Genomic DNA, 14,096 nt, shown 5'->3' on the forward strand with positions numbered 1-14,096 from the left:
CGTTTTTAAGGCATTTTGATTGTTTATCAAGCTCGCGCGCCGCGATCGTCACGGTGTCTGCTTTCTGATGGAGACCGCCGCTCCTGTCGGTACGACAGTAAGAGCCGGCGTCTGGATAGCGTGTTACGCGGCGTCTACCACTTTAAGTGACTGCCGAAGCGTCTACTATTTGGGGTGGCGCCACAAGACTACATTTCTTCATGGAGACCACCGCTCTTGTCTATGACGATGTGAGCGGCGTCGGATAGTGTGTTACGCGGCGTCTACCACTTTAAGTGATCGCCAAGCGTCTACTATTTGGGGTGACTGCCACAGCACTACATTTCTTCATAACGACTGCCGCTCTTGTCGAATCGACAGTATGAGTCGGCGTCGGCTTCTTTCTTTATAACGACTGCCGCTCTTGTCGAATCGACAGTATGAGTCGGCGTCGGCTTCTTTCTTTATAACGACTGCCGCTCTTGTCGAATCGACAGTATGAGTCGGCGTCGGCTTCTTTCTTTATAACGACTGCCGCTCTTGTCGAATCGACGGTATGAGTCGGCGTCGGCTCTTTCTTTATAACGATCGCCGCTCTTGTCGAATCGACAGTATGAGTCGGCGTCGGCTTCTTTCTTTATAACGATCGCCGCTCTTGTCGAATCGACGGTATGAGTCGGCGTCGGCTCTTTCTTTATAACGACTGCCGCTCTTGTCGAATCGACAGTATGAGTCGGCGTCGGCTTCTTGATGGCGTCTAGCCTGAAAAATGAACATTTTGATGAAAGACTTGGTCGTTTTTACATTAGATATAAACGTGCGTCGGGGTGCCCACAGCTGCTTTGGACACCTCGGGCGCTATACAAAATCTGACAGTCTCCTAATGGCTCAGTGGAGGCGCTACTTCTTCATCAGCTGTCGGTTGCGTCCATGAGGTCGCCTTCCTGTGGTGAGGATGAGCTTTTCCCCCTCTCCGACTGTTTTGCCACTTTGAGGGATTGTAAGTTACACCCTCTGGCAGATATTTGGACGTTGACCACCTCGTCCTTCTCGTTTTTGGAGACGAGCTTATGCGCTTCCCCCCGGTCCGAGACATACATCAGTGTAAGAGCCCGGATGGACATCACTGCGTCGGCCTCGCTCAGAGTGACTCGGCCTATGAGAACGTTGTAGGCGGATGAACCGTCAATGACTACGAACTCGGCTAAGACATTCTTGGCCGCATTCCCCTCGCCGAACATCACCGGTAATCTAATTGAACCCATGGGTACCAGGCCTGCCCCGGAGAAGCTGTATAGTGGATTGGTGCAGGGGCTCAAGTCCTTGATCCTTAGGCCGAGGCTGTGAAAGCACTCCCTAAACATGATGTTCGTGTAGGCGCCTGTGTCAATCAGACACCTCTTTACCAGGTGGTTGGATATGTCCAAGTTGACTACCAGCGGGTCGCTGTGAGGGGCGATGATTCCCTCGTAGTCTTTTCCTCGAATAGTCATATCGGGAATGCTGGAGGCGGGGGTCGCTGTGTTGGGCACAAAGTTGATGGCCTGATACAGCTCGTTCAGGTGCCGTTTGTGCCCATGAGCCGACCCACCGTTCTCGTTACCTCCGATGACTACGTGGATAACTCCTATTCTTTGAAAAACGGATTTCTTATCTGAGCCGCTGGCGTCAGTCTTCTGGCCTTTGGCCACATACTTGTCGAGGCACCCCTTTCGGATTAGCTCTTCAATGGCATTCTTCAGGTGCCGGCAGTTGTCGGTGAGGTGGCCGGCGCAACCGTGGTACTCGCAGTACTGGTTCGCGTCACCGTCTCCTTTTGGCTTGGGAGGCCGCTCCCACTTTTGGCCCTCGTTCCTGCTCAGGGTGAAGACCTCGGCGGCCGATGCGACCAAAGGGGTTTTATCATGGTAATGCCTTTGGTAAAACATTCCCGAACTCCCCCCGGCGCCCGTCTTGTCCTGTTTCCTGGCAGATCTATCAGACCGTGACCTGTTATTGTCACGGCGTTTCTCATCAGACCGTGACCTGTTAGTGTCGCGGCGTCTCTCATCCGGGCTGTCATCCCGGCGGCTTTTCTTCTCTGAGGGCTCGGCCTCGCTGGGGCCTACCCAGGTCTTGTGGTAATCTTCCACCTTGATGGCCTGGTCGGCCATCTTCCTTGCGGCGTCCAGGCCCAGGCCCCCGTGCTTGATGAGCTCGTCTTTTAAGTTTCCCTTCGGGAGGCCCTTCATCAGTGCGAAAGCCGCCAGTTCGGGATTGATCTCCCGAATCTGCTGTACCCTGCCGTCGAACCTCTTCACGTAGCCTCGTAGGGACTCGCCCTCCTCCTGTTTGATGGTTAGGAGGTCCGATGTCTCCACGGCCCTCCTTTTGTTACAAGAGTACTGGGCTAAGAAGGCGTCCTTTAGGTCGGCGAAACAATATACCGAGCCGTCGAGAAGCCCCTTGTACCAACTCTGAGCCATCCCATGCAGAGTCGTTGGGAAGACCCGGCACCAGACCTCATCGGGCTGCTCCCATACCGACATGTGAGACTCAAAGGCCTCGGCGTGGTCGGTTGGGTCACTATCTCCTTTGTATGTGAGCGCCGGCAACTTCAGCTTGGGTGGCACGGCGGTGTCTAAGACATAGTCACTGAGGGGCTGTTTGACCACGTGTCGAATGACACGCGGCGACCGACTCCTCGCATTCCTAGTCCGGCTTCTCTCCTCGTAGCGGGAAGGACTCCTTCTCCGACTTGGGCTTCTCCTCCGACTCTCCTGAGTCGGGCTTCGCTGGTTCCCCCGGGGTGTGCCTCGTCGGTGTTGCGGCGACGCTGTCCTCTCCCGAGTGCGAGAAAGACTTATGTTTACCACGACCACCTTGGGCTCCTCCGGCGTCTTGGCAGGGTCGGCCTCTCCTAGCGCTCCGTTCAAATTTCTTGGAGTCACGTTTTGGGCCCTGGTCTCCTGGACGGTTTCCGCCGCTCCTGTCGGAGTGACAGTGTGAGCTGACGTACTCCCAATTAGGTCCAGGAGCACCCTCAGTTTTGCTACGTCAACCACCTGTCCCATGATGGTGACCTGGTTGACGGGCAGCGGCGTGTCTGGCATTATCGGCATCCCGAATTCCGGTTGGACTACTCCGCCGGTGGAGGGTTGCAATACTCCAGAATGGTGAAATGTATCATCCTGGTGTAGCTCGGTTTCGTCGGTCACGACTACTTGTTGTTTTGACATCTTCTTAGCTTTTGGGGTGGGTTTTCTCTTGTGTTTTTGTTTTTGTTGTTTGGGAATGAATGTGACTAGCTTCTAGTGTCTTCCCCACAGACGGCGCCAATTGTTCCGGGTATAATTCCAGAGCAGATATTTGATACCACTCGCAGCTCGTAGAATGATGTCCTTGCTTGAATCCTCCTTGCGGTCTCCTGAAACGATGAACAAACTGAGGGCTCGGCTTTGGCCGAGCGTACTCACTCCGACGCTCAAGTCAGTAAACTTAGAGAGAAGTTGTTGTAACTTGGCTAAGAGTGTATTGTAGAGAGATAAGGAAGATATTACCAGATGAATAGTGGTTATTAGGTCAATTTGTGGATCCTTTCCTCAATGAAGGTTGAGGAGTATTTATAGACCTTTTACCTTTTGTCACGTAGTGGCCAAGTGGCCAAGTGGCTAGCGGTGAAAAAGACCGTTTCACCCTCGGCCGATGGACCTATGGCGGGCGGTGCCGAGGGGTCTTGGATATGAGTACGCGGATATGTGCCCCGCCGCTGGTTGCCGTGCCGAGACCAGTGTGACAGCCGATGAGCTCCATCGGCTAGGCTGTCTGAGTCGTTGACTTTGCTGTGGATACCTTTGACCTTGCTCAATATGTTGACTTGGTCAGCGGTGCAGGATATGCCCCATCACGTATATCCGGTATCCGGTTTTCAGCCCCACTTATGTAATTTAATATATTTTTTTTCTTTTCTAGGTTTGATTGTTGGTTTTTTTTTAGTAACTTAAAAGTGTTTTAAAAAGTTAAAAGAGTAAATAACTTATAAAGTTTAATACTAGTAAGGTGTAATCACCAACATATTGGATATTTTGTGATTTATGTATATATTTTAATATCTTATTCTAGAAAAAAGGCAACCGTATCGGATACCGTATATCCGGTTTCATATTTTGCCGATCCTTATCCGATACGGTTTTTAAAGAACCGTATCGGATATCCAGAAATTCGTATCGGATATCCGGAAATCCGTATAATTAAATTCTTATAGCGTATCGGATACGTATAATAAAACTGTATCGTATAATTTTGCTCAGCCCTACCTAAAACATATATCAGCAAGGGCGGATCTAGGGGGCCCGGGTGGGCAGGTGCCCAACAGTTGGTATAATATATAGAGTTGATGTCTCGAGTTCTTGGTTTGACTACTGCCAGGGGCGTTTGCTGTATAATTTTTGGTCCACAGTTTTCTTTGTCAAAAATTGTTCTTAACAAGATTTGAACCTTGGACCTCCATTGTACTATGTTAATGTCTCAACCATTGAGTCACTAGTCTTCATTGTTCAATACGGAATTAACATTTAATACTCCCTTCTATTCTAAATAACTGTCCCATTTGTCATTTCCGTTTATTCACATAACTGCCCCATTTGCTATATTTGGACATGGGTTTTTACTTTCCTACCCTTAGCTCTTTTCTTTATTTACCACCCCAACCACCCATAACCCATCATATTCAATACTTTTCATTATTTAACTCATATATTCTTACCCCTATACAATAATTTTCATTATTTTAACTATATTCCTTAATTTTCGTGTCATTGTCCAAATGGGACACTTATTCGGAATAGGAGAGAGTATATCTTAAAAGAGGTTTTCTTCTAAGCTATGAATTACGTTTTGTAAAAAATTAAAAATTTGATGTACTAACTCATTAATTTTTTATTTTTTTTATTACTTTATAAAAAAATTATAATATACAAAAAGTGCCTTATAAAATGAAAGACGATTTATTTGAGAAAAATTTGTGCCCCCCTTGTCCCAAATTCCTGCGTCCGCCCCTGTATATCAGCATGTTTTATTTAATATTTTGAAAGTTGGAATATTTTTAATCATTTTATATTAGTATAATTTGCTTTAAATACTAAATTTTAATAAAATTTCCCATCAACGGGTCGGGTTACGGGTTGGGTTGGGTCTTGACCCTATTTTCGGGTTGGGTCATTTTCGGGTTCACATTTTTTCGGGCGGGTTTCAGTCGGTTTTTCGGGTCGGGTCATCTTTTGACAGGTCTTTACAATGTTTACATGGCATTGATATTTTTAACGGATTTCCATTGTAAAAAAAGAGATTTCCATCACAAAAGTCAAAATTCTCTGTCCCACTGGGAAAAATTTGAGGCATGTTTGTAAAGAAATGATTATCTCCGTTGTTTGAATTTTGTGCTAATGGGTTGGGCTAGAGCCTAGAGTTAGAAATGACAAAAAAAAAAAAAAAAAAAAAAAAGTAACGTCGAACCTTGTCGTCGTAAACACAGTTTTTTGGTAGTGATCAATCGGTATACTACATTAAACCATAGGGTTTTTCTAAAATCTTTCCTTTCTTAACATCTTAACATGTGTCTATTGGGCACATTTTAGAAAAACCTTTAACCATATATCATTGCTTATATTTTTCGAAAAACAGCATCGAATACGATTTTGTTTACTCATAGTATAAGTGAACCACTCAATATATACGATGATAGATGATAGATGATAGATCATGGTAGGGACGACCAGGGGCGGATTTTAGTATAGCTGGGCCGGGGTCAGGCCCCCCCTGGGTTTGGCCCGATGTACAATAGAATATCATGCCAAGGAGTAAACTATACCATAATTAAGCGTAAATTATACCATAATTAAGAGCATGCACATTGAAGAGTATGTTATCATCCTCTTATTTTTTCCATCTCCTTCTATCTTTTTGACACATCACCTTCTCTTTCATCCAACTCATTTTCCACTATCTACATCCTCCTCCTTCTCTTCTTCTATTTTTCCTCCCACATCAAAGAGGATCCTCTCCATTTCCTCTTTTATATTTTAATTAACTTTTCTATTTAAAATCAAATAAAATAATGCCCACATACAATATTTTTATAGGTTAGTATTGAAAGTTGGCACAAGGGCCAAGGGTTGTACTTCCTCTAAAAATAGAGGAAGTCTTCCTCTTCCTCCTTCAAAGAGGATGCTCAATATTGGTTCCACATTGAAGAGGACATCCTCTTAGTACCCTCTCTCATCTAAGAGGATGGTCAATCCTCTTCAATGTGGATGCTCTAATACCTGGCCCCCCCTCCCATGTAAGTGGTAGAAGAACAAGGTTTTTCGTGTGTTTCAATGTTTAATTAATGCTAACTTTTCACATAGGTTTAGTAATTACGGAGTAGTCCAAAGAACTTCTTTGTAAATAAATTAATTACTTTACCTTTTCTAGAGTTAACTAGTGCAGATGAATTTGGTAACTTTTGAAAAATGTACTACAAAAGCTACGTACATTATGATATATAATTGACAAGTAAAATCCAAACCGATAAATAAAACTTTCATACTCATCCAATTCCTATCAATATATATTTCAATCCACTAATCACCATTAAATCACGTCATTAAGGTCAGTTTTATTTTTATAATTTTTTGTGTGTGTTGAACCCTTGATATTGGAATATATAAGGACTAAGGAGTAGCTTGATTAAACTTAGTACAATTTAGTTGGTTCAATTTTTGTTGTGTTGTATACTCCCTCCATTCAACTCCACTTTACAAGTATTCTATTTCCGTCCATTCAACTCCACTTTACAGGTTTCCTTATTTGGACATGTAAAAGACCTTTCTATCCTTATTGAAAATCTATATTTACAAAAAATGTCATTCATACCCCACACAAATCCACCATAAAACTCACCTTTATATTTTTTTAATATTTTTAACCCCACCATTCCCTTTCCCTATGTACTTTTAATAGTTTTTTTAATCCGTTTCTTAATACCCGCGCAAAAAGCAATGTTGCAAAGTGGAGTTGAATGGAGGGAGTATGACTCTATAAAGAAGGATATTACTAGATGATTAAATATTCAACTTGAAGATATTTTATTCCCCGTCTCAATCATTTGTTTATTTTTTATATTATTTATGAAAAGTATTTTAATTAAAATTAAATAAATGAGCGAGATAAATGGAGCATATGCAATAATCTTTCTTGCAATTAATTTAGCTGCTAAGTGAAAGTTCTCGGAAGAAGTTTAAAATTCCGTTTAGTTTGGTTCCAAATACTGACCAGTTAATTCCCAAAATACGTTGGGAAAATACTTAAATTGTGAAGTATTTAAGATTATAAGCTTAATTCTACTCTAGCAAGATACTTTGTAGACTATTAATTTCATAGCCCTATTTAAAATGTCAAGTTAAAGCGTATTTTGTGATAAAGTCTGGCCCCCCTTAAGAAATCTCTCAAGATCCGCCACTGGGGACGACCAACAGAACCAAAACGATTTATTCACAAATCCGTACTTCGAACTGTCACATGCTTGTAGCTACGTACATGCAGCCGCAGGGGTGGAGCCACCCTATGGGCTGTATGGGCTATAGCCAAATTACTGGGTCCATTTCCAGTGTGCTGTTCTTGTGTGCATTGGTTCTACCAAATTGAAAGGACAAATTTACTGTTTCACACTATGATACTGAGTAAAGCCTAAGATAAGGACTTGAACTATGAGATTTTTTACCGTTGAGGACCTAAACTATTTGAGTTTACCGTTAAGGACCTATAATCTCACGCCGTTAACGCTCCACCGCTTTAAGCTTATCATTCCATGAAAAAACACAGGTGGGAGTGTGGGACCCATACTAAAGGCTTTTACTCTATTTATTTTTAGCAATTCTCTCTTGTGACGAACATATCCGTCACAAACTTGCGACGGGTCAAATAATACCCATGTGATTAGATAAGACAAAATAGATTGCAAGCTTGCGACGGATATATCCGTCACAAATGAAAATTTGTGTTTATTTTTATCTATTTTTTTTTCTAATCACATGTTTAAAATAAGATAATTTAAAAAATTGGAGTTTGTTATTTTGACTAATTCATTTACTGTAATTTTTATTCATATTATTCACTTATGAGTTGTGAGACCGACTTACAAAATTATATTCTCAGTGTTTCATTACATTTACTTTATTTTATGAGAAGCAATAAATCAAATGTAAGTTCTTGACTGGATGGAGGGAGTATTGTAAAACATGTATAATACTCCCTCCTATTCACAATAAACCTCTCATTTCATTTTGACACAAAAATTAAGAAAACACACTACCCCACCATATAAATAAATTTGGACCACACAAATACACTATCCCACCATACAATTAAATTTGGACCACACAAACACTTACCAAAAAAAGAAATAGGGAGGTTTGTAACGCCCCGAAAAACAAGCAGTAGCTCAAAATAGCTCTTTTATTAATAATAGACAGCAGCGGAAATACAAGGGCGTCACCGCCGTATTCCCCCTTCGGAGAATACAAGGCTAAACAATTAAAATAAATAAACTATTAAAGCTTAAAACTATTTACAACTTATACTTATTATCCTCTATAATGTCAATTCCTCACACTTGACCTTCCCCGATACTTGTACCTGAAAAAGAGTGAAAGTAACGGAATCAGCCAACCACAGGCTGAGTATGACTCCAGTTCCCTCCACCGGTCTTAGGTCATATTATATATTCATAAATTTCTCCTTATTACCATATCATTCAATACAATAACTTACCAAAATACAGTATTCCCTGTCGTGGACCAACACGGTATCCCACAAACATTTTATGACTACCATACCAACATAATATATATTCTTATGACACTAATGCCGGTATACCATTACTGAAAAGAATAGACATTACGGAGTATACTCCCACTGGGTCTAGCTAAGACCCACCTCCGTGTACACAAGCTAAATAATTTTCCTCCATGGGCCAACGCCCTCAGTTTATATATTGAGCCAACGCTCGTAGGGCCAACGCCCCTCTTGTTTATATATATATGGAACCAACGCTCCTGGAGCTATTGCTCCTGGGGCCAACGCCCCTCATGTGTACACAGGGTAAATAATAATGTCATCCCAATCCAATAATCGTATCCTGAATGCTACAATTGGCCAATTATGCAATATGACAACAACAACCTTATCACAGTCATACTATTAAGACGATAATATAGTATGAACTTTCGACTATCATTTAATCGACTCATTCTTAAAATCCGTAATTACTCGTAATCAAGCCCATTTAAGTGAAAAATTGTATAGTAAAAGCACAGAAAAGACCGAAGACCATTCTCTATCCTTAGGCCTTCAATTCCATACGTCCACACTTACTTTGCTCAAACTAATTAACTTCCATTAATCTATTACTTATTACGTATAAATATGAGAAATACGGAGTAATACTCTTTTGCTTGTTGGTCAAAGTTTTGACAACATAAAGTACTTTTTTTTTATTTCTTTTTGTCAACATCACAAATGCTCCTTTAAAATGGCATCATCCGTTTATGTTTAAGACGCCAAGTATCATACCATTTGTGTACCATTTGTGTATATATAACACAAATAATTACGAATACTATTTTATCTTTTCTATGACATTTCATATTCCTTACGATTATCCGTCTTAAATTTTAAGACGGGTCAAATACTACCACATGGTGATAATAAAGGCAAAAAATTTGTCATTTTTTAGGCAATGTATCATGTGATTTAATATGTATTTGACCCGTCTTAAGTTTAAGATGGGTAATACGCATTCTAAATGAGAATTTGTGTTGTCTTTTTTAAAGCTGAAGTTAAGTCCTTTAAACTTTTTGTATTGTCAAGTTAGGCACTATAAATTGTTCTAACCATTGTAAATTATTAGAAACGGTGTTTCTGTACCGTTAAGACACATGATAAGAAGCAAATAACGACAGGAAAATTCTTAAGAATATATCATGACAAAATGTACAAACTAATATTTAGCATGATTAATTAAATAAACTTGTAAATGTTTCTCTAGTTAGTTTCTTAATGTGTGTCTTAAGGACACGTGTTAGAAAATTGTCTTTTATTTAGTTTTAATAGTGACTTTTTGGTGATATATTTGTGAAAAATTAAACAATAAAGTTAGATTTTTTTTACAATATTTATTAGACTTGATTGCTACAAATAAAACTTAAATGAGCTAATTTTACCTGAAAGTAGTGAAAAATATCATTAAAACCCCAATTGAATTCTCAATATCTCAAAGTGATGGTTTCAAAGGCAAATTGAAACTGTATGTAAAAGCACTATCTATAAATCTAGCCCTACGTATAATTATTTTCTGGCTCCGCCCCTGCGTACATGTCTATCCGATTTAAATAATGTTTGCAAGAAATCAAATTGTTAGCGTTATAAAAACTTGCAATCGTCAAAAGCAAGACTAGCTTAATGCAATTTATTTCAATCACAAACAAACTTACTTATACGTAAAACAATAAGACAACTTACTCGGACCCCCGCTCCTTTATTACAAATAGACAAATAAAAAGGAAAATAGTGGGTCTATCTTTGGATACGTTCATGCAAATACAACATCATTATATGCAACCATTAAAAGCTAAATATGTATTTATACATCAACTTTGAGTTTATCATCTCTAATACGTTGAAGATCTTCAATCAAAGCTAACAAATTACGGTGAGACGACCCACCATCCTCCATAGCCTTCTTAGCCTTTTCACTCAACTCTTTAGCATTCCTCCTCATCTCCACCCCTTCACCACCCATCACACTGTTTATGGCCGCCTCGATTTTTTCCCTCTTCACCAATTTCTTCCCGACATCCACCCACAAGTTCCAATCCTCCACCCCCGCTTCCACCCCTATCTTAAGCACTTGTGTTATCAACTTCTCATTGTAAAATTGCTCAGCATACAACGGCCATGTTACCATTGCCACCCCGGCACATACCCCTTCTATTGTCGAGTTCCAACCACAATGCGTCATAAACCCTCCTACAGATGGGTGGTCCAATATCAACGCCTGTGGAGCCCATCCTCGAATTATCATCCCTCTCCCAGTCTCCTTTAGCATTTCCTCAAACCCTGCTGGCAACCAGCTTGAGTCTGGGTTTGAGTTTGAGTCTGAGTCTGAGTCTTTCTCTTTCCCGAGAACAGCCCAGATGAACTGTGTGCCTGAAGACTCAAGTGCACAGGCAATCTCGTAGAGCTGCTCATCGGGGAACCTGATTGCGCTCCCAAAACAAACGTAAAATACCGAGCTGGGTTCCTTAGTGTCTAGCCAACTTAAGCACTCATTTTCACTTACCACAGCCTTATGGACCCTCTCAGCCTTCTCACCAGCATCACGGTTAAGAATCTGGGCCGTAGGCCCAATATTCCAAACCTTATGGTCCAATAATTTACTATAATAATCCGTATAAGCCGAGTCAAGCTCGTAAAAATTGTTAACCATAACACCATAACTCTTCTTTTCCGCTTCCCGCCATATTTCCATGAGTTGTGTGTACCCATACGGGGTACGCACATAATCAGGAAGCTGGGCCCGGGTAATATAAACCGGGTCCGGAAGCTCTTTCACCTCAAACACCTCATAGTCCGACTTGACCTTAAGATGTGGGGCCTCAGGACCCCGCATCGACTCCTTCATGCACATAGCGAATATACACGCCCCATGGAACACTATCCGTGGGATAGACAGTTCCACAGCTAGGTCCGCCGTCCAAGGGTAGAACATATCGGAAACAATACAGTCAGGCGGGTTCTCTTTTATGAAATTCTCAATGGCCGGTTGCATTCGAGACAAGGCATGGTACAACTTGTCAGCTGTATCAAGGTCGTTAACAGAAATAAAATTTTCGAGGCCGTCCCCAAGGCCGGTCTCTTTGGTGGGGAGAGGGATGAGGTGAAGAGTTAAGTTAGTAGTGGTGTATTTGTTGAGGAGATTTGCGTTTAAAGGTGTAGTGATTATGGTAACTTTGTGGCCTTGGTTAGCAAATAATCGGGCCATTTCAGTAAGTGGGATCATATGGCCGGGTGATATGTAGGGCAGAAAATACATGTTTAGTGGTGACTTCATTTTTTTTCCTTTTTGCGACTTTTTAATTTGTTGTGATGAAAGTGAGGAGTAGAGAATGATGCATGGGGAGTCCAAATATATAGAACCAACACACTATTATGTGTTGTAATCACGTGAATTATAAATGTGGGAGTTATATTTTTGTTTTTCTTTTTTTTTTAAGAAAAAATAATAATTTATGAAACCAATCTAAAGGAAATCAATGAAAACTAATTTTCTTAAAAATTAGGGATCTCAAAACATGATATAATGATTGAGCTCGTCCTCGTAACGCTATCTTCATGCAGCTTTTGAGGGTTTGATTCATTACGAGAGATAATTTAGTTATAACTGGTTTCAATAATGATTGTTGACAAAAATAGTACTCGTAACTTGTATCCTTTAAAAGTGAGAATTATTTGATTATTCTTTTTTATTATGCATAATATGGACATTTTATACTTAGAAATTTCTAATGTCTACACAATGCGAGCCTTGGATTACCCACTCCACTTAGATAACGTAGTTGCTCTTTCATGTACAACTTTTACTCTTTTATGTACATTTTTTCATTTTATTTCCAAACCATACCCTTCCATGCTTAAATTTCTTTGTTCTCTTTCTCATAAAACCTAATTAAATTTATGTCAAATTCTTCAATTATCTATCTTAATTCTTCATAACGAATAAGTAATTGCTTCATTTTATCAACAAATCACATTAACTTTAGGGTATTAATTTGATTTAATCATTTGTCTATAATTAGGGTTTTAAAATTTTTAATTTTCAATTAGTTTGTTATTGGGAGGGGTAGCAGACTAGCAGTAACATCAGTAGGATGAGACGATGAGTACAACTAATAGCACTAAATTGCCCACACATTAATTTGTTGAAGAGTATAACAACTTTGTTGCTGCATTTGAGGAATTGTAAATCAAAGTACATATACTATTGAGAAATTGCGTTATGTCTTTTTCCCTCTTGATTTTATGATTATGCTCTGTAGCCTCATTGTTCCTGAAATTTATTGGAGTATGATTTTAGTATGTCGTCTGAGCAAGAAATAATTTCACAAATTATCACAGTTAAACATTTGAAGGGAAATCGATAAGGCTGTTGTGTTTTGGAGGAGCAAAAGCAAGAGGAGAGAAGAGGGATTGAAAAAATAAAAAGAATAAAACTGGAAAATATGTACTTGATAAAGTAAAATGCGTCCATGAATGAGCATGACCCCTTAGATAATTGGCAACTACTATATGGAATTAAATGCTTACATTCACAACCAAACGGGTTTTAATTTGTCGAATTCACGTAAATTATCTATAGAAAAATAATTTTACATAAATTGGATTTCCATGTGTCAATTCTATTTCTTAATCAATCAGACAATACCTTAATTTTTTAGAGTTTAAAATTTTTCAAATTTTAATCCTACGTCGATAAAAAGAAATATCAAAAATTAAAGCATAATTGTAACTCCGTATGTGTTTACAATTGCTTTAAAGTTCTTAAATAATTGTTTCCATTAAAAATTAGTGCGTTTATGAAATTTTCATTTGAAATAACAATAAACATAAGTAAATTATTTAGCAAATAAAAAAGCTTCTTCTAAAAGTTTTAGTACAGTAAGATAGAGTTTACGCTGGGTCGGGAAAGGCGGCTTTTCGTACAAAGAATGGAGGGATATACTGGTGGGAAAAGGAAAAGAAGGTGTATTAAGGTCCTCCTCTTTTATACTTAATTTTACCTCATTTAAATTTATTTAAGCTCAGTTTTATTTAATCAGCTCAACTTCATTCAGTACAGTTTAGTTCAGCTTATATCATCTCTTTACAAATTAACTTTTACTTCAGCTCTATTGATCAGTTTAGCTTAGCTCCCATCGTTTAGTATAGCTCAGTCCATTCCGTTTCAATTCAGCTTATTTTAACCGAAAAGAACATAACCTAAGAAAAAGAGAGGAAAAAAAGGGTGGGTGTATGTCAAAGTTGCACATAAACGGGTAAAA

The 14,096-nt window shown here is 39.8% G+C and overlaps 1 protein-coding gene across 1 annotated transcript; it reads right to left on the reverse strand.

Annotated features, from left to right (window-relative positions):
* Positions 1–10,438: 10,438 nt before the first annotated feature.
* Positions 10,439–12,184, reverse strand: LOC141653555 (scopoletin glucosyltransferase-like). The gene has a single exon (XM_074461356.1). The coding sequence runs from the start codon at positions 12,107–12,109 to the stop codon at positions 10,640–10,642; it is 1,470 nt and encodes a 489-aa protein (XP_074317457.1). The 5' UTR covers positions 12,110–12,184; the 3' UTR covers positions 10,439–10,639.
* Between the last annotated feature and the right edge of the window lie 1,912 nt (positions 12,185–14,096).

Source organism: Silene latifolia, chromosome 4, assembly GCF_048544455.1.
Source record: "Silene latifolia isolate original U9 population chromosome 4, ASM4854445v1, whole genome shotgun sequence".
Classification (NCBI taxonomy): domain Eukaryota; kingdom Viridiplantae; phylum Streptophyta; class Magnoliopsida; order Caryophyllales; family Caryophyllaceae; genus Silene; species Silene latifolia.

Coding starts and splice junctions, on each gene's coding strand:
- LOC141653555 (XM_074461356.1), bottom strand. CDS start 12,109: ATGAAGTCACCACTAAACATGTATTTTCTGCCCTACATATCACCCGGC.